The 22,150-nt window shown below is 41.0% G+C and overlaps 1 protein-coding gene across 1 annotated transcript in view; it reads right to left on the bottom strand.

The window, feature by feature from the left end:
• TENM1 (teneurin transmembrane protein 1) overlaps window positions 1–22,150 on the bottom strand; it is a 698,125-nt gene that overhangs the window by 223,785 nt on the left and 452,190 nt on the right. Inside the window, exon 18 of the mRNA XM_033947005.1 lies at window positions 6,380–6,647. Within this exon, the coding sequence (XP_033802896.1) occupies window positions 6,380–6,647 (268 nt within the window). The remainder of the gene's footprint in view (window positions 1–6,379; window positions 6,648–22,150) is intronic.

Genomic DNA, 22,150 nt, shown 5'->3' with positions numbered 1-22,150 from the left:
GTTAAAACCTAATTAAAAAACTCACTAATAATAATTTTTTAAAAAGCCACTACTACGTAGCCTCCGGGAATTTGCACCTAGGTCCATGGTGGCTAGCAGCGCATAGTGATGCTGAAGCCTGGAAATTGGTGCAGTTAGGGGTGGCACCAGACTTCAGGTTCACTATGCGCCACTGGCTGCAATTCAGGACGGACCCTTGGCGCTGGAAATGAAGGACACATTTCTTTGGCTCACATTTCTGGCACCTAGGGCCCTTGGGGGCCGTGATTCTGGAAGCGGCGTCTGTCGGTGATTGACACGTGGCAGGCACCTCTTACAGAATCAGGGCCTAAGGGCCCAATTCTATAAAAGCCACCTAAAAATTGGCACCAACTAGTGCAGTGCTAAGCACGATTCTATGAAAGTTAGGGGCGCTGTATAGAATCACGCTTTAGCGCCACTAAGCAGCGGTAGGCATTGCTACGCATCCTAAATTTAGATGCTCCATATTCATGCCAGAGTTTTCTCCACCAAAACACCAGTGCCTAATTCAAAAAGAGGTGCCTAACTTGAAAGTACACTCACGAACTGTCCCAGCCATGCCCACTTTTAGGTAAGCTCTTTGGACTAGGTGCCTACTTTTTATAGAATTGTGTTTTTCGAGTTAGGTGCCTTTCAATTAAGTCCAATTAATTGCATTTATGAGGTGTTAAGAGCCAATTATTGGCGCCTATTAAACCCATCAGCCAATTAAGTTAGCTGTCTGCATCGGATAGATGCGCTGATGTAAGCACCTAACTTTACATGGGAGTTGCCATGCTGGGACAGATCAAAAGTCCATCAAGCCCAGTATCCTGTTTTCAACAGTGGCCAACCCAGATTCCAAGTACCTGGCAAGATCCCAAGGAGTAAAACAGATTTTATGCTGCTTATCCTAGAAATAAGCATTGGATTTCCCCAAGCCACCTCAATAATGGCGTATGGACTTTTGTTTTAGGAAATTATCCAAACCTTTTTAAAAATCTTGCCAAGCTAACTGCTTTCACCATATTTTTGGCAACAAATTACAGTGGTAATTGTACACTGAGTAAAGAAATATTTTCTCTAGTACCATGTTGGATTTGAAAGATAAATTACAAATTACTATGAATAGCTCTGCAAATTCATTTTAATCCTATCAGAACTTTGGGATGTATACCATCTGGTCCAGGTGATTTGCTACTGTTCAGTTTATCAAATTGACCCATTACATCTTCCAATGTTACATGGATTTATTTCAGTTTCACTGGTGGACTATATAGAATCTTCCAGTAAATTTTTAAGCTATGTGAGTATCTCTGACTTATCATCTCTCCCTTTTTTTCTCTCCTCTATTGTATATATTAACAATTCATAAATATTTGGTTCAGGACCTTCATCATTTTGGTAGTCTATTTCCTGATTGTCTCCATTATGTCTATATCCTTTTGACAGCATGGTTTTCAGAAGGTAGAGATGAAGTGGACACCATTTTGAGAATCAAAGCATGCTTGAAATCTATATCTTAAATGAATCTGTTGATTCATATCTGTTTTATATTAATGCTCTAGGGCCAAAGACAACATAGTAAAATGGGCAGGGCAAGAGGTGGGATTTATTTCCTACCCCTTTCAACTGCTGGAAAGCATCAGAGGGCTTCTTCTGGAGTCTTAAGGAGGGGAAAATTATTTGGAGGACCTTCCTTTTGTGTCCCAGAGATGAGAAGTAGGCAGACAGGAATATTGTAGCCAACAATGGGCAAGGGGTGTTAGCACTATTTAAAAAAAGAAAAAAATTTAAAGACCTGTGTCCATTTGCATGCAGTAGAACTCATTAATATTTTTACTGTGCTAGTCCCTGTGCTAAACATGGACTAATTCTCAAGTGTGTTAAGGCTGATATTGTATTAATATGCTGTAAAAAATTAATTTAACAATAACTTTAATACACCTTAGTACACTGGCACTATAATTTAATTAGGTTAACATAGAAGATACTTCATCTTAACCTTGTAACCCGTTCTGAGCTGTTTGGGAAAAAACGGGATAGAAAACGAATTAAATAAATAAATTCCATTTTTAGAGCTCTAATTACTATCTCATAATGCTAAGTTTTGTAGCAAATTAAAAACTATTATTAAACATGTGTTTTTCAAAGATGTCAAAATAAACTACACCTTCCTCAACAAAATGCCAAGAAGCATACGTATTAATTGAAACTGTTAAATCTGCTCTTAAATTAACAGTTCTATCCAAAATACTCGTATAAACATCAACAAGCATCTAGTTTATGAAAATATGCTGATAACTGATGCATTTGACGTAAACTCTGTTCCGATTCCTTAAATGACTTGATACTTTATTAGAAGAGTAAACCCCAAGAAACTTCTACAATATGGTGGCTGAAAGAGTAAAAAAATAAAATAAAAATTGGGATTGATCCAAAGCTGTAGTCCAATTCATAGTTGTATCATCAAAACTGGGAATGCTTTCAACAAACCAGAGCGACACCTAAATATTGAACGAGAACATAATGATGAGAGATAGAGAGAGAATGAATATAAGAATAGCCCAGTTTCCAACAATGGCCAATCCAGGTCATAAGCATCCAGAACATTCCATACTACTGATCCCAGGGAAAGCAGACGTTTCCCCCATGTATTTCTCAATAGCATATGCCAGGAACTTGTCCAAACCTTTTTTAATACTCATAAAAACATAAGAATTGCCATACCGGGACAGACTGAAGGTCCGTCGAGCCCAGCATTATGTTTTTAATAGTGGCCAACCCAAGTCCTAAGTACCCAGCTAGATCCCAAGTAGTAAAACAGATTTTGTGCTGCTGATCCTAGGAGTAAGCAGTGGATTTCCTCATGGACTTCTCTTTTAGTAAATTATGCAAACCTTTTTTAAACCCTGCTAAGCTAACTGACTTCATCACATTCTCAGGCAACAAATTCCAGAGTTTAATTACATGTTGTGTGAAGAAATATTATCTCCGGTCTTTTTAAAATCTATTACTTAGTAGCTTCATCGCTTGTCCCCTAGTCCTAGTATTTTTGGAAAGAGTAAACAAGCGATTCACATCTACCCTTTCCGCTCCACTCAGTATTTTATAGACCTCTATCATATCCCCCTAAGCAGTCTCTCTCTTCTCCAAACTGAAGAGCCCTAGCCGCTTTAGCCTTTCCTCATAGGGAAGTTGTCCCATTCCTTTTATTATTTTCGTCACCCTTTACCTATACCTTTTCTAATTCTGCTACATCTTTTTTGAGATACGGCAACCAGAATTGCACACAATATTCGAGGTGTGGCCATATCATAATGTGATACAACGGATTTATAACATTTCCATTGGCTTCCTCTTTCCCACATGCATCACTTTCCACTTGCTTACATTAAACGTCATCTGCCATTTTGATGCCTCCCAGTCTCGTCCTCTGGCAATGAGTTCCAAAGTTTAACTTCTTTGAGTGAAAAAATATTTTCTCTTATTTGTTTTAAAGGTATTTCTATGCAACTTCACTGAATGTCCCCTGGTCTTCATAATTTTTGAAAGGGTGCATATTTGTTTGTAAATGCCAAAATTCCACCTAAACCCTGTTCTGAAAATATGTGCAGATCCTACATAGTATGCGTTACAGTTGTTGGGTGGAGAACTTAGGTGGGGCTTACACTTAACACACACTTAGAATGCTGTAAATATCAGTTCTATGGCATAAATGTCACATATCTCACCTGCTATGCTAGTGTCCTATGAAGGAAAATAAGCACTTAGGCCCTGATTCTACAGGCTTAATCGGTGCCGATATTGGCACTCAAGACCTCACAATTGGCTTTAATTTGACTTAATTGAATGTTAGGTGCCTAACTCGTAAAACTGATTCTATAAAAAGTTGCAGCCTAGCCCAAAGTGCCCACACTAAAATTGGGCCTGGTTAGGGGCGTGTTTTCTAGTTAGGCGCCTCTTTGTGAATTAGGTGTTGTTAAGGCTCCAATATCGATGCCTAACTTCAGGTGAAGAAAACTCTGATGTAAATTGAGGACACCTAAATTAGAGAGCTGCATGGGAACGGGGACGACGAGAATCCCATGGGACCCGCGGGGATTACATTACTGATTTCTATTCCGCCTCAACCTTGCAGTTCTGGGCGGATTACAAAAGAGAACGAAAGAGGTTATCCTGCCATTGTATCGGGCGATGGTGCGCCCGCATCTAGAATACTGCATCCAATATTGGTCGCCGTACCTTAAGAAGGATATGGCGTTACTCGAGAGGGTTCAGAGGAGAGCGACACGTCTGATAAAAGGGATGGAAAACCTCTCATACACTGAGAGATTGGAGAAACTGGGTCTCTTTTCCCTGGAGAAGAGGAGACTTAGAGGGGATATGATAGAGACTTACAAGATCATGAAGGGCATAGAGAGAGTAGAGAGGGACAGAAAGAGAGAAAGGGAGACAGAGAGAGAGAGAGAGAGAGAGAAAGCAAGAGAGAGAGAAAGGGAGAGACACAGAAATAGAGAGAGAGAGAGAAAGAGAGATAGATAGATAGAGAAAGATTGGAGAAACTGGGACTCTTTTCTCTGGAGAAGAGGAGACCTAGAGGGGATATGATAGAGACTTACAAGATCATGAAGGGCATAGAGAGAGTAGAGAGGGACAGATTCTTCAAACTTTTGAAAAATAAAAGAACAAGAGGGCATTCGGAAAAGTTGAAAGGGGACAGATTCAAAACGAACGCTAGGAAATTCTTCTTTACTCAACGTGTGGTGGACCCCTGGAATGCACTTCCAGAGGGCAGAGTACGGTACTGGGGTAATAGGGCAGAGTACGGTACTGGGGTTCAAGAAAGGATTGGACAATTTCCTGCTGGAAAGGGGGATAGAGGGGTATAGATAGAGGATTACTGCACAGGTCCTGGACCTGTTGGGCCGCCGCGTGAGCGGACTGCTGGGCACGATGGACCTCAGGTCTGACCCAGCAGAGGCATTGCTTATGTTCTTATGTTATGACAACTGGACATTTCCAGGATAATTACAGAGGAGTGTGTGGTGCAGTGGTTGAAGCTACAGCCTCAGCACCCTGGGGTTGTGGGTTCAAACCCTGTGCTGCTCCTTGTGACCCTGGGCAAGTCACTTAGTCCTCTGTAGCCCCAGGTACGTTAGATAGATTGTGAGCCCACCGGGACAGATAGGGAAAATGCTTGAGTACCTGATTGTAAAACCGCTTAGATAACCTTGATAGGCGGTATATAAAATCCTAATAAAACTTAAAAAGAGAGTTCTGGTCATTTCCAGGAGAAGTTACAAGAATAACGGAGCTGTATATTTCAAGAGCTACAAGAAGCTGTACAAATAGGAAATAGTGCAGATCCAGTATATATACCGTTAGGGAAGCAGTTGACATGCTTGAGGCTAAAGAGAAGGGAACTGGTGAAGGGGGGGGGGGTTGCGTTGAGGATCCCGCAGGTTTCCCCCTTTGGGTCATGGGGATCCCCTAGGGTCATGGGGATCTTGCAGGGTTCAATACAACTCGAGCCGCGAGGCTCATCCTCTTTTTCCTACCTGCCCTGCCGCAGCACACATAGCCGACCGGAAGTCTTCCCCAATGTCAGCGCTGACGTCGAAGGGAGGGCTTACTCTCTCTAACCCAGGGGTCTCAAAGTCCCTCCTTGAGGGCCGCAATCCAGTCGGGTTTTCAGGATTTCCCCAATGAATATGCATGAGATCTATGTGCATGCACTGCTTTCAATGCCTATTCATTGGGGAAATCCTGAAAACCCGACTGGATTGCGGCCTTCAAGGAGGGACTTTGAGATCCCTGCTCTAACCTAAATGTTAGGATGTTGAGCGCCACTTAAGCATGCTTAGGTGATACTAAGCGTGATTCTATAATGGGTGCCTAAGTTTTATAGAATCGGTGCCAATACTGGCGCCTAACTTTAGGTGGACTTTATAGAATCAGGGCCTTTATAAGAATTGCATTTTTACAGCGTTACCCCCTTAACTCCTAGTATTAGGTTTCTAAGCAAATTAAAATCTTCCTGTCCAGTTGCGCAATCTGGGCTCTCTCCAATTATTCCGTAAACATCCGAAAACTTGTTTTTTTTTTCAAAATTGTGATCTTTGTTTCCTTCTATATTATCCCTATCCCTATTGTATTTTTTTCCTTTAATTTTCTGTAAGCTGTGTCAAGCTCTATTGTTATAGAGCAGATGCGGTATATAAGCTTAAGGTTTAGTTTAGTTAGTTTAGTCTAAGAGAAAATAAAGCATCAAAAAACATTTCAATAAAGATTAAAACGTATGAAAAACAAAACAAAATGCAAGAAAAATACACAAACTGAAAACAAGTAATCTTTGCAGCGAACACATTTAACATACCTAGGGCTTCTGTCAGACCAGACACTTTTTGTCCATAAATGTCTGTCTTGTTCCAGGAAAAGGCATAGACCAAGTTAGCAGCAGCAGGAAACCATTTCTGCATTAGCCTCCCTTCCACCACTATGGTCAGATGCACTTTTATTAGGCCAGCAGGTAGGGTTGAGTATGTCAGGATGATATGCAGTGAGGTTTTGTATCCAGGGGTTCGACTGCTCAGATAACTGAGTTTTACAAAGCTTGCTGGTATTGGGATTTCTTCTTCCACAACCTAGTAAAAAAAAAAAAAAAAAGAGAGATGTTCAGACCGTTGATTATGCGCCATGAGAAAGAAGTAGAGTTGCATATTGGTGTTTGCATTGATTGCCTTTCGTATTTTTTCAAGTTTCATAAAAATTTTGATCAAATTGCAATTTCAAAAAAATTCAGAGCGATATACAATAAAATGTGAGGAAGACAGGCAAAACAATTAAGAACATAGACATGGACAACCATGACTTATTACATACAAAAGGGATGCAGGGAGAACTACAATTGTGATAGGAAAGAAAACAATTATAGGACAAAACATAAGGACAGGAAGAAGAAAAATAATAATCAAAGCCTCGTCGAAATCTTATCTGTCGAGAGCGTCTTTATACAGAAAGCTTTTTTAGTGATCTTTTGAATTTATCTAATCTCCAACTAAATCTCACACAATATAGAAAGAATCCAAAATTGGGCAACAACCAACAAACTGAAACTAAACATAACTAAAACCAAAGTTCTATACTTCCACACGGCCCAGGAAACGGCACCAACAAGCATCACCCTTTGATCAGGCAAAACCCTCTCCATTGACGAGTCCTCCATAATCTTAGGTTGCATACTGGACTCCACTCTTACCATGGAACCTCAAATATCTAGTTTCCGAAAGAAATCCCTCTTCACCCTGAGACAACTAAGACTAATCAGACCGTACTTTCACCAATACCACTTTGCCTTAATCATACAACTGATGATACTACCACAAATGGACTACTACAACTCCATCTACATAGGAATCAACACTCTCTAATTCACAAAATGCAACTCATCCAAAACACTGCTGTAAGACTAATCTTCAACCTGAGAAAATACAACTCAGTCACAACCTTCATCAAACAATTGCACTGGCTACCATCCCATCACAAAGAACATTTAAAATATCTTATATCATTCACCGCATACTATATGGAAACTCTGCGGCCCCACTCATCCAGCTCTTCTCAATGGAATGGTCTACTTCTTGCAGAACCTTCTACTGGATGCTGCTAAATCTCCCATCCACAAAAGATCTTTATTACAAACGAGTTTTCAACTCCATGCTTATCTTTCTAGGAGTAAAAACTTGGAATGACCTTACAGAAATGACCCTGCTATTCAAGAAATCTATAAAGACTAACTAACACCATATTTCAATCCTCTGAAGCAACCCGCTCTACTCTGTAATACCTCTGGACATGTTCGGAAATCCTCTTCTGTAATCCGCCATGAACCGCAAGGTGTAATGTAATGAATTGAACCTTAACAGCAAAATAATAACATAGTAACATAGTAGATGACGGCAGATAAAGACCCGAATGGTCCATCCAGTGTGCCCAACCTGATTCAATTTAAATTTTTTTTTTTTTTTCTTCTTAGCTATTTCTGGGCGAGAATCCAAAGCTTTACCCGGTACTGTGCTTGGGTTCCAACTAAAATAACTAAGCCTTTTCAAAATATATAGCCAATATAAACCTAAAAGAGATACTGCTGAGAAATTGGCTAAAACGCCTTAAACCTAAAGTGGTAAGTCTGACAAAACAATTACACAATGGGAGGAAACAGGGTTTGAAGTGGTGGACATCAGTATGAGCCTGTCGCAGATAACGTAAACCTCTGGCTCAGGCAAAATCTCAGAGGTGACCAGCACCAGACATCAGTCTAAATGAGAGTTGCCTCATACATCATATAGTCCATAACAAAATTCATCACCTGTGAAAATAATAACACTCCCAAAAGAAAAGTGCCAGACTTAGCACTCAGGAAAAAGGGAAATAAAGGCATGTAAACAACATACACTCCCTAAAGACTAAACCAATACAAAATGAATAAGGTAAAGTGTGTGGGGTGGGAATGAAAAGGAAAATTAATGAAATAATAAATTAATAGATTAATCACACATGATTTTGAATTTTTTGGTAAATAAATACATTGACATTTGTGACTTAGTACATAAGTCTTACTGAATAAATAACATGTATATAGAAAAACCTTAAAAAAACCCTGAGAGGATTATTAGCATGCTGATATAAAGTGCAAGTGCAAAAGTTCCTATCATAATAAAGTAAATAACGTTGCCTGAGCTGATATACAAAGGCCAAACTAAACACTAAATAATCAAACTATGAAAGTGTATATAAGTATATAAAGTGCCAATCCAAAAATTAATTAATAAGAATAAATATAAAGTGCAAATGCCCAAAACCTTAATAATCAACTGGTAAAGATAATAAAGCACAAGCACTACAACATACATCCAGGGTCCCAAAATATTAAAACCTCCAAACACACACACACACTCATCAAAACATAAGAATATCACCACTCAAACATAAGAATATCACCACTCGACAGAGCTCCGTTTCGCGTCTTCATCAGGAGCGGGATACAAATGAAATAATGAAAAAAGTGGAGAAACCGACAGTAATTTCTAAACTTGTTGGTCAAACATAAGAGATCAAAATTACACAGCATACAAAAGTCAAAGACGCTGGAACTTAAGAGAACAACATGGCATCTGCGGGATTTAAGAACGCCTTGAGAATCCAGCCGTATCAACGCCCCTGTGGAGCGTGATGACGTAAGTCAACGAAAGCACGCTACTAGGAAAAGTAATATCAAAGGAAAAAAGAAAAAAAGGTATGGAAAATTAGGGGAGAATATAAGACAAGGGGGAATCGAAAAAAATATATATAATGAAAAATATAATAAATAAAAAGGTGAAAAATATGATGCTAGACATAGGTAAAACTTTGACTACCAGAACCAAAAATTAAAGATTGATTAGTTAGTGAAACATTTATCCACATTTTCATTCAAACCTATAGGGAAATATGATCGAAGATAAAATATCCAGAAGTTTTCACGATTCAATAGATACGTATATCTGTCCCCCTCAAAGTTGATAGGAATCTGTTCCAGAATGCACCAGCGTAATTGGGAGAAACAGTGTTGATGGGAAATATTGTGGGACACCATAGGGGCTGAATTTTTTTCAGTTTTTAGGCAACTACAATGTTCAATGAGCCTAGTCCTTATACTACGAGAAGTGCAACCCACATAGATAAGACCACAAGGGCAGGAAATGACATAAACCACAAACCTAGACTCACAGGTGGTACTGGATTTCAAATAATACACTTTGTTGTGGTAGGATGAACCCACTGACTCCCAGAGATGGACATATCACAAACAGAACATTTACCGCAGGGGACGTGCTGACCCAAGATCTGCCACATCATCTTTCAAAGAAACCTGAAAACTCATTTGTTCGACACTTAGGGCCTGTTTTACAAAGCCGCATTAGCGGCTGCCACGCGGCAACAGCCCGAAGCCCTTTAAATCTCTATGGGCTTCGGGGCCTTTATCGTGCGGCTTTTTAAAACAGGCTCTTAATCTCCTGCATCCTCTCCTCTTCCCCTTCCACCTCCATTCCCCCCTATCTTTCCCCTCCCTTCCCTCTCCCCTCCAACATATCCTCTGACCCTTTCTTCCTCCTCTCCTCCCTCCTTCTCCCTCCTCTCCCCTGTCTTTAAAGTCACCTTGAGCCTGTATAGGTATGAGCGACACACAAATAGAAGATTAGAATAGATCTAATGACTTCTCTTCACCCAGCAGTTTCCTCCTGATCTTTTGGTATTCCAACTGAATTGGAAATGGGGGTTGGAATTTGGTGCACTTTCATTCACAAGAGCTTGGGGATTTTTATTTTACTATTTTATATCTCTTCCTAGTTTACTTTAGCTCAGATACTAAACTGTTTTAATAATTTCACTGAAAGGAAGTATAACAAGTAAATAAATCACATCTTTGGCTGGAAGCAACCAAAGGCAATTGCCCTGGGCCTCCATGCCACAATGGGCCCCCAAATCTGAAGGAAGCACAGACTGTTGGTAAGCTTTGGGCTCTCTCCTGAATTTTTGCCCTGGGCCCCAGTACAAGTAGCAGCAGCCCTGTCTGGGGATCAAGTACCAAGGCTCTTTCTGACACCCTCCATTCATGAATCCTAAGTATGGTTGCTATTAAGCATGGCTTATGCCTTCCTTCTCCCTCAGGGGACATGCGTGCTGCCATTTGCAAACATCTAAGCTGGGAGGTGGGAAAATGAACCAAGAATTGAACTCAGAGCTTCCACATTGCAAAACACAGCAATGTCACTTAGCCAACTGCTCAAGTGTCTGTATTTCATAACAGTATTACATTACATTAGTGATTTTTATTCCGCCATTACCTTGCGGTTCAAGGCGGATTACAGAAGAGTATTTCTGGATATGTCTAGAGATTTATTTGTACTACTTGAAAATTGAGTCACTGGCAAAATATTTGGTGCTTTCTGTCTGATTTCCTCTGCATAGGGGTTCATGTAAAAAAAACAACAACACATTAGCAGTTGCATGCCAATTGGTGTTCTCAGAAGAGAGACCACTGATTAAAAGCTTTATCTGACAAAATACAAGAAACTCAGATGAGTGAAAGGGAACTGCTGGAGTTGTGTGAAGTGCCTTGTTGGGTGATGGTACAATGCTATAGGATGTACTGGGTGAGGAGAAAAGCTTATGCTTATTGAAACTTGATGTAACACCCAATCTAAAAAGGTCCAAGCAGTTTACAGACATTAAATTTAAAACAAATTACAGGGAAATGAACGTCATCTTCAGACAGAACAGCGCACTTCTCAGGGCACACGAAAGACACCGAACGTATGTGCTAAATGGACCAGAGGAAAAATAAACTGGAGTCTCCCAATCAAGGATTCTGAGATAGTGGCCCAGGAAGACCAAGCCTACCTTAAGAAAAGAGAAACCTGTACCTTCCTATGAAACCTGGCCATATTGGAATATAATGAAGTGGATGAAAGTTTGTGGTGCTTAGGCAATATGACACCCTCGACCCTGATGAAGCTAGTGAAGCATGAATTCGTGTCTGAGGGGTGCTGCATCAACTAAAGATAAGTGAATTATTTGAAGGATTAAGATTTTTGATAGAATGACACTAAATCGATTAATGCGCCTTAATAAAAAACGCGCCTTAATAAAGAAAGACCCCTCTATGAGCATTACACAGCCCAATAGTGTCAGCCCAGCCTGAGAATATGCAAAAGGATATGCAGTCGTTAGCCAGCATGAAAATAGTCTTATATGATGTGGTGTTCGGTCCAAGTAGTAGGCAAGAGCTCTTTACAGTCCAGGTATGGAGGAGCTGTCTCTTCAGATGCACGTTTGGTTTTGGAAATAAAAGAGGTAAAACTATGGACTGGTTGAGATGAAATTCAGAGACTACTTTCAGTAAAAACTTTGGATGAGTATGTAGGATGACTCTGTTGTGATAAAATCTGGTGTAGGGTGGATTCCACGCCAGTGCTTGTCATTTGCTGACTCGATGCGCAGAATTAAGCGCGATCAGGAAAGCCACTTTCCAGGTGAGGTGTTTTAGTGAAGCAGACAAGAGGGGTTCAAAAGGTGGCTTCACGAGTACTGAAAGAATAATTAAATCCCATTCCACAGGCAGTGTCTGAGTGGAGTCTGGTGAGGTAAAGACCCCTCATGAATCTAGAGACCAAAGGGATGCATCGAGATGGCAGATTGGGGCATTTCTTTAAGTTATTACATAGTTATAGAAAAAAGGGTGCAGTCTCATTTTCATGGTACAAATGGCCATGCCTAAATTTAGGCTCCGTTCCCAGGCCATAAGCACTATTCTCTAAACCACAGTTCTTCAAACCGCCGGTCCTGTGGACCGTGGCCGGTCCGCATAAAAATCTTGCCATCTGCAAAGGATTCAGGACCCTGGCCGCAGCAAAAGGTGCCGCGTCAGCTGACGTGCAACTTCCTGTTGCCGTCGCTATGCCCGGCACTCCTACCTGCCACCATCCGACTCCTGCCATGTATGTCTCTGCACCCCCAGAAAAAGCAAGCGGCAAGGTCTGTGTGCTTTTACTTCGGCACACAGCTGCCCCTAGGCAGTATTTTAACGCGGTATTCATGAGGCAGCCTCGGGGCCTTTGGTAAGTCGGCCCACATCGCATCATCGAAGTGGGCCGGCCTACCAAAGGCCCCGAGGCTGCCTCATGAAACCGCGCTAAAATACTGCTTGAGGGGCAGCTGTGTGCCGAAGTTAAAAGCACACAGAGCTGCTGCTAGCCTTACATAGAGAAACATTGCTGGAGAGGGAGAGGAGGGAAGGGGAGTAGGGGTGCTCCTAGGATAAGGGAGGGAAGGGGCTACTGCTGACAGGGGAGAAGGGATAGGGAAGAGATGAGAATTACTGTTGGATAAGGGAACGAGGAAAGGGAGAAGGGGTACTCCTGGACAAGGGAGGGGAAGGGGCTACTGCTGACAGGGGAGAAAGGGAAGGGAAGAGAGTTACTGTTGGATAAGGGGATGAAGAAAGGGAGAAGGTACTGCTGGACAGGGGAGGAGGAACATTGGAAGGAAACAGCTGGCAGGGAGATTAGAGGAGGGGAAGGAGTCAGGATGGAATGAAGAGATCAGATGAGGGAAAGGGGAGAGACAGAGCAATGACAAGGTAGAGAGAGATTGATGCTGGGAAGGGGGGTCAGATGAAAAATAAGGAAAGAGGGACAAAGATGCTAGATCTGGTGTAGGAGAGAGGGGCATAGAAAGAACGCAGATACCATATGAGAGGGTGAGGGATAGAGGGCAGACAGTGGATGGAAGAGGCAGATGCTGGATTGAAGAGACAAAGGGCAGACGCTGGATGGAAGAGAGTGAAAAGAAGACGATAAAAGCAGAAACCAGAGATGACAAAAGGTAGAAAAAAATAAATTTTATTTCTATCTTGTGATGTAGAATATATCAGATTATAAAATATGTAATCCTGCTAGAGCTGATGTTAGACATAACTAGGGAGTGCAAAGCCCAGGCAGTACTTCTTTAGCTTCCAGCTAGGCTTAGGGCTCTCTCTGACCAGGATGCAGTTGCCCTAGTTGCACTCCCCCTAACACCATTCCTACCATGTGGTGACGGCGGTATTCTGTTAGCATGATATTTGTGTAGCATTCTGTAATAATTTGACTTATTCAGTTTTCTGATAGTAGAAGGGGATATATGTGAAGGGGAGGGGAGACGGGGGTTTTGTTGATCCATTGCCCTGTATTATTTATATTTATAAAAATGACAATTGTACAAATATTGTTTCTATTTATACTTATAATAAAATATGTTCAATATAAAATCATTAACTATTTGAGGCTTGTGCGATGGGATCAGATGGTTAACGGGACCGAGCTCGCGGGACAGGGCGCAAATGGGGTTTTAAAAAAATTTCAGTCTTATTAGTTTTGGCCGGGTCCACGAAATAATTATTTTATTTCCGCCGGTCCATAGTGTAAAAAAGGGTTGAAGAACACTGCTCTAAACTGTACCTAACTTTAAAACGCAGCTTATAGAACACCTTCTTTTGATACTAATTTCTTAAGCGCCATATATAGAGATTTACCCCCAAATGTTAGAACAAGAATTTTTAAATTGTCAATTTAGTGCAAGGGATCGCCTAATTCTATAATGGCTTCTGGCACCCAAATGTCACTACAGAACATTAGCTTTAGGTTGGCACTGGTGTGTGCAAATACAACACAGCTATGTATAACACAGTATTCTGAAAATGACACATATAAGAGGGATGTGACCATATCCTACCCATGGACCTTTCACATGTAAGTCCCATTATAGTTAGACACTATAGCATTTACGAGAGACCTTATAACGCTTAAGGGTGCTTAATTTAAAATAAATGCTGTTTCCTCCCTGCATTTAGGTAAGGAAGGAGTCCATAAATTCAGGCGCATATTTATAGCACTATCCTTATACTGATCATATTTTATAGAACTGTCCTTATACTGATCTCCAATGTATACAAATATATCTCATGTGCGAAAAGCTGAGTGGATTTGACAGACCTGGAAAAGCAATACTACCTACTACTGTACGTTCATGTCAAACTGATGTCATTTCAAAGCAGTCAATCTGGCACCACAGATGTGTTTTAAAGAAAAAAAGAAAAAGTCATATTCTATAAAGAAGATAACAAATGATCATTTTTCCCTATGTTTATGCAAGCCGAGCCAAAATGCAGACAAGAACGATGGATGATTTCCAACAGGAGGCACAAAAAAAAAAAAAAGTTCCAGCTTGGCTTACGAAGATCACGTTGATATGTAAGATGATAAGAACATAAGAACATAAGACGTTGCCTACCGCTGAGTCAGACCAGAGGTCCATCTTGCCCAGCATTCCGGCTCTCCCGCCTAATTGCCTGATCAGTGTCCCTGAGTAATTTTTGTAACTGCCTCTAATCCTCTAATCCTATCCCTATAACCTACCTCTACTCCTATCTGTACCCCTCAATCCCTTTGTACTTCCAGGTACCTATCCAAACCTTCTTGAAGCCCTGTAGCGTGCTCCTGCTTATCACATCCTCCGGTAGCGCATTCCTTGTATCCACCACCCTCTGTGTGAAAAAGACCTTCCTGGCGTTTGTTCTAAAACCTCTCCCCTTTCAATTTCTCTGAGTGCCCCCTTGTACCTGTTGATCCCTTAATTTGAAAAATCTGTCCCTGTCTATTTTTTTCTATGCTTTTCATGATCTTGAAGGTTTCTATCATGTCTCCTCTAAGCTCTCCTCTCTCGTCACTCTCCGCATCCTTCCAGGAGAAAAAGCCCCAGCTTCTTCAGTCTGTCAGCATATGAGAGGTCCTCCATGCCCTTTATTAGGCTTAGGTTGCTCTTCTCTGGACTCTCTCGGAGTACCGCCATGTCCTTCTTGAGGTACGCGACCAGTACTGGACACAGTACTCCAGGTGCGGGCGCACCACCATTGCATGATACAGTGGCAGGATGACTTCCTTCGTCCTGGTCGTGATACCCTTCTTAATGATAACATAACATAAAAAACTCACTTCTATACCGGAATTACCCCTAAGTTCTATGCGGTTCAACAAAAGATCATAAGTACAAAAGATGAGAAAGAAAGCCAAACGGCCCAAATTCTGTAACCGGGGCCTCATGTTAGGCACCTATTTTAGAGGGCGCCCAACTAGATAGGCGCCTATCTAAATTGAATAACAAGCTCAATAAAGCTTTATAATCAACGATAATTGAAACATAGGTGCCTATCAAGAAAGAGCGATTCTGTAACAAGGTGCCTCTAAAAATGTAGGCGGCCTTCTAAAAATAGGCTTTATGCACGTTAGGCATGGGCGCGGCTACGTGTTAGGTTGCCTTATTGCAGAATCACTGCTCTTAAGTACGTTAAAGCGCTCACAGAAGCGCCTAACTTTACCCCCCCTCTTTTATTGAAACCGCGATAGCAGTTTCTAGTGCGGGGAGCTGCGCTGAATGACCCGCGCTGCTCCCGACGCTCATAGGAACTCAATGAGCGTAGGGAGTAGCGCGGCTCCCCGCGCTAGAAACTGCTATCGCAGTTCGCAAAAGGAGGCATTAGTTTGTCCCGAGAGCTGGCCTATTATTGAGCGCCTCCAAAATAGGGTGCCGCTCAGCGCGATTCATTAGACAGCGCCCAATTTACTTCAATTGCGCTGAGACAGTGCCTAATTCGGCGCCCATCTTTTGGGGGCTTCTTATAGAATTTGCCCTAACATGCCTACTTTCCAAAGGATTCTACAAAAAGATATATTTTTAAAGCTTGTCGAAATTGAGAATATGAGTTGTCCCATTCAGGATGTCCGAAATGTGCCCCAAGTTAAGTTTACATAGCAACTTTTTTGTAAAGATTGTGAGGAATCCTGGTTTTTTTCTATTGATCAATGAACAGGATGTTCTTAGATTATCTATTTCGTGACTGAAATAATTTGCTAGATCCACAGGATTAGAAGGAACCATATGTATGGATTGGGAGAATGAAGGCATATCGAAAATATTAGTAACAAGATTAAATAATTCATTTAGTATTTGTACCTGCTATGCTAATTTTTGATGAATAAAATACCTTGCATTATCTTTTATGAGATGATTATAGAATGTACAAAATATCACGATCAGTTTGTTTCCCTGATTTTAACCAAGTTCTTTCTAGTCTCCTTACCATATTTGTATAAAGATCACTATTAAACTAGTGAATAGAATGTAAGATGATGGCTTCACAACAGGTTTCACATTCTTTCCACTTGTTAGAAATTGCTAAATTTGCTTCTTCATTCTGCAGAGTGGCCTACTGTTGTGTCTAACTAGTGGTCTGTGTTAGTGCCTCTAATCCAGGGACTCTCGATACAGTCAATACTAAATCCACAGCAAATAGAAGACAGGAAGTGAGGTAGTAGGAAAACTCCTCAATATGAATAGCAGCTCCTGCCCCAGAAACATGAGGACGCCAAAAATAAGTGCTCCATGTTGGAACCCTTGAGAAAGCCTGTTTGGGCGAAACGGGTCCCGTCGGGCACACAATTGTTGGGGCAAGCAATAAAGGATAAGTAATCAATGTTCTATGAGTTGGTGGTCAGTTCTTGAATTTAATGAAGAATTTTTCCACATAGACTGATCAAGAAATATTAAGACTGATGATTTAACCCTGATAAGTGAAAGTCTTTTCATATTGAGGAACTGTCGATACAGTCCTCAGGACACAACTAAGCCAGTTGGGGTTTTCAAGATATCTACGAGGTATATGCATGAAATAAATTTGGATGCACTGCCTCTACTGTATGCAAACCAATTTCATGCATACTTATTCTGGGTCTCCTTAAAACCCGACTAGCTTGGTATATTCTGAGAACTGGGTTGAGAAACCCTGTGGCAAACTCATCTCTGAAGGACATCTATAGTGTGATTACGCTGAGCATATTTCTGCTATCATGCACCTTAAAATGTAGGCAGATTCAGGCAATATATCACATTTTAAATGAACTTTGAAACTTTATGCATCACTTTTTAACTACACGAGTTCCCTAAAAAAAGAGCTTTAGTCTCATTGGTGGAAAAATATTCCTCTTCCCTTTGCAAAGCATTTAACAATTGCACTTTCATACAAGTGATTGTTGTTCCAAAGGACTTTTATTTCAATGCTGAGCTAAAAATGTTGCACATAATTAGAGCAACAAATGTTGGTCCTTTTAATGCATGTCATTCAACTTTAATGGAATTCTTAAAATATGCTGATCAGCAGGTTAGTCAGATACGATTATTCTTGTCTTTTAAAAAGGATGCACCCTAAATTCTACTTCCCACAAAGTTCCTATTGTCAGTCACCTACATGGTGACTCTAAATCAGGGGTCTCAAAGTCCCTCCTTAAGGGCCGAAATCCAGTCAGGTTTTCAGGATTTCTGCAATGAATATGCATGAGATCTATGCGCATGCACTGCTTTCAATGCATATTCATTGGGGAAATCCTGAAAACCTGACTGGATTGCGGCCCTCAAGGAGGGACTTTGAGATCCCTGCTCTAAATGGTTGTCTCTAAATGATTTGTTTGTGTGAGTTAAAAAATCCCTACTTGAAGAAAAAATTGCTTTCATAAAGCCAGTTTTCATTCCCTGCAAACAAACAAAAATATACACGCACACTACCACATTACATGGTATCACCATATTTGCTCTGGCCTAAAGAAAAAGAATAAACAGAGGTCTATTCTGTACATTGTATGGAGAAAGAGAAACTCTTCAAGTATCAAAAAATGCAGATGTGGCAGAAAGATATACAAATTGCCCCAATGGTATTTGTCAGCAGCAACATATTACAAAAAACTTTCAAGCACACCTGCATGTATCAGATACTCCAGGAGGAGGTTCTCTTCAGAAAATTACAAACAAAATTAGGAGACTGAGACCTTAACCAACATGTCTTGGCTTAAGAGCAAGGTTCATTCTTGCGATGGTACATACCTAACTAATGCATGTGGAGACACTAGCCCAAGAGAGACAGACATCCTAAAGCAGTGTCCCCCCAAACTTTTCAGCCAGAAGGCAAACTAAACTCAGTGCCCCAGCCGGAAGGCACCCGAAGTGTGAAGACACTGACAGAATGACGTCACATGCATGTGTGATGTCATTGCATTGACATCTGCCCATGCGCGGAGGCCCATCTGGCCGTGACCCTGAACCCATCACTTCGGTGGAGGATCCTGAAGGAGGGGAGGTGCGGAGAGAAGAGGAGAGACGCTGGTGAGGAGAAGAGTCGTCAGTTCCCACTGACTGCCTACAGGACGTGCCTCTCGCCGCGAAAGGCATGTCCTATAAGCAGTCAGCCCACGCTGGCGCCTCTCCTATTTACCGGTGTCTTGTCGGGGCGCACCTGGAATCTGCTGTGGCACACAGTTGGCGATACACTGTACTAAAGGTTTTCCCCTGTTTTTGTTTAAGACAAAATGCTTATCACATAGACACCTGAATCCTTCAAATAAAAGGAATATAAATTGAAATTATCTGCAACAAAACTGTATCCTTACTCAAAACATTCATGGAGAAGAAAATCAGGATTCTTCATGGTGTATCAAGTTGCCAAAATATGCAACATTCTGGATCCTTGCTATTAGCCTGAATTTCAATATTTGCTGACTCAGGAAGTCTATCCAGGTGTATGACACAGCAAGATGTAATTGGTGGAATTGGGGGTGGGTGGATAAGTGATTACTAAATAGGGGAGGGATTATTCTGGCTTTCTATGATCTAATGGATATGCTTTGAATGGCATCTATCTTACTGTAAACCATTTTGAATGGACGTACCCCCCTCTTTTACTAAGGTGTCCTAACCGATTATCGCATGCTAATCGAATTAGCGTGCGCTAAACGCCGACGCCTCCGTAGACTAACATGCACGCGTCAGCGTTTAGCTCGCTAAAATGATTAGCACGCTAAATCCATTAGCACACCTTAGTAAAAGAGGGTATGATGATGATTTAACTTAATTCTTATATACCGCTAATAACCGTTAGGTTTCTAAGCGGTTTACAAAAATGATGCATTAAAGATACAATAAATAAAAACTAAATAAATAAGACAGGTACTGTACTTGGAAATTCCCTAACTGTCCCAAAGGCTCACAATCTAACTAAAGTACCTGAAGAAACAGTATGAGAAATAAAAATAAAAAGACAGAGGTAGAGATAGAGATAGAAATGAAATATTTCAACAAGTAATGAATAAATAACGATGATGATAATGTTGATGAGGGGGAGATACCGTGGAGCTGCAGATTAAATGCACTTGTAAATAGTGCTTTATTATATACTAACCCCCTCTTTAAAAAGGTGCGCTAAGCTTTTTAGCATGCACTAAACGCTAATGTAAGCATGTTATCCTGTGGATGCATTATTGGTTAGCGCACGCGCAGATTTAGCATGCGCTAAATCCACGCTAAAACGCTTAGTGCGCCTTTGTAAAAGAGGGTCTAAGAAAAAGGTACCACTTGTAAATAGTGCTTTTTTTTGGACACTTGAAAAAAAGGTTCCAGTACTCAAACAGGGTAAACCTTAAGGGTAGGATCACTATATATAGCTCCACCCCTACAGAAGTGAGATGGATGTCAAGAGCCTATGGGAGACTTTTACAGGTTGTGAGACCTATTCCTACATTTTGTTGAACTTGTTAGTCACGGCCTTGTGCAAACCGGTTTCAGTTCAGATGCTGAGATGCTAATGTGTGGCATGTGAGTGTGTAGATTTCTTGCCGTGAAGAGTTTCTCAAGGACACTAACCAGTGCTGGAAAAGACAATGAACAGTGCTGAAAGGAAAAAAACACTCCATCCGGGAACCAAAGAACTGATAACGTGATGCTGTGCCCGTGTGAAGAATGGAAACTTCAAGAAGAAGAAAGCTCTAGACGCTATGCCTGTCCAGGGCCCCCCAGGGAAGAATGGAGGCGTGGACTAGGAGAGGGAGTTAGATAGGCATTTGGTTTATCCAGTAGGGTGGTTCATTAATAGCCAGGGGAAGGTCTTACTAGAAAGAGATACTTTCTGTATAAACCCCCCTGCTCTGGCAGCCTCTTTAGAGAAACTGCGCCATGCTTACAGAAAGATGCCGGCACTGTTGGTATGAGGTCTTTTCTCCAACTGATTTATTTCTGATTTGACAAATGCTGCTATAATATTAATTACTAGAATACAAAGTTATATGTTTTGGAATATACAATGTATTTTTTTTTAATTATTATCACATCGGGCCCAAGGTAAAGTAGCAGCCCTTTCACTTCAGAAGCCACACCCATTTTACCAGCCGTAGTGCATCTAAAATGGCATCATTGAAATAATACACCAATCCCTAGGTACAACAAAACTAAGGCCCTGTTTTACTAAGGTGCGCTAACCGATTAGCGCGCACTAATTGATTTAGCGCGCGCTAAATGCTAATGCATGCATGTTAGTCTATGGACACTTTAGCGTTTAGCGTGTGCTAATTCGATTAGCGCACCTTAGTAAAAGAGAGGGTAAAGTAGAACCGTTTGGCCTGAATCAGGAAGCACTAATTATATCACGTGGCAGAGCATAAGGCAGACGTTTAAATCTAGCAGTTGCATGAATGGTGCGTCTATGATTGCCAGCAAAAACCAAAACAAAAACTGCAGACCATGTGCAAGATGTAGGCACTATTTATTACAATATTAATGCAGTATGGTAAATATACCACCTTATTACCAACCAGTGGACCCAACACGGTCCGTGTTTCGGACAACACCTTCCTCAGGGGTCCGTGGTGGATAAGGTATATACAAACTGCATTGACCAAATCAAACAAATGCCGTTCCGGCTCCAAAGTACAGTGCAGCACTGCGTGTTGGGTCCACTGGTTGGTAATAAGGTGGTATATTTATCATACTGCATTAATATTGTAATAAACATTGCCTACATCTTGCACATGGTCTGCAGTTTTGGTTTTGGTTTTTGCTTGCTGTTTGTTTACTGCAGATTCCGTTGGATTTTCTTTTCGTGTGCGTCTATGATTGCCAACTTTTTGAAAGACATAAACCTGGCACCTGCCACCGTCCCGCTCCACCATTGTTCTGCCCCTAGTTGGTGTAGAAGAGAACTAGGACATTTTCCCATAAAACATGCTGTACTGATATTCCAGACGAAAACAAGAGAATTGACCCAATGATCTCCAGAGCCGAATCCAAGAAGAAACAAAAAAACAATGTGTAGAAATGATGTTCCTGAGATGGACTTTATTAATATTAAAATGCTGATATTCCATTCACTACATTACAAATTAAGAGCTAAAAATAAAGGGCTCCTTTTCAAAGCCACGGTAGAGGTTTCTACCAAGGGTAAATGCTCCCCGATGCTCATGAAAATTCTATATGCGTTGGAGCATTTATCTCACTGGCCCGCGGTAGAAACCTGTACTGCAATTTTGCAAAAGCCAGCTAAAATAAATAATGAAAAATATATCATTTTGTTGGAGTAAATACATTTTTCAATTAGCTTTTAGAGGACCAAAACCTCCTTTCCCAGGTCAGGGTGGAATCCTAACCTGACCTGAGGAAGGCGGTTTTGGTTTTTTTAAATTTGATCATAAGGAGA

The sequence above is a fragment of the Geotrypetes seraphini genome, chromosome 5, assembly GCF_902459505.1.
Source record: "Geotrypetes seraphini chromosome 5, aGeoSer1.1, whole genome shotgun sequence".
NCBI lineage: Eukaryota > Metazoa > Chordata > Amphibia > Gymnophiona > Dermophiidae > Geotrypetes > Geotrypetes seraphini.
This window is presented reverse-complemented; position numbering and strand designations above follow the sequence as displayed.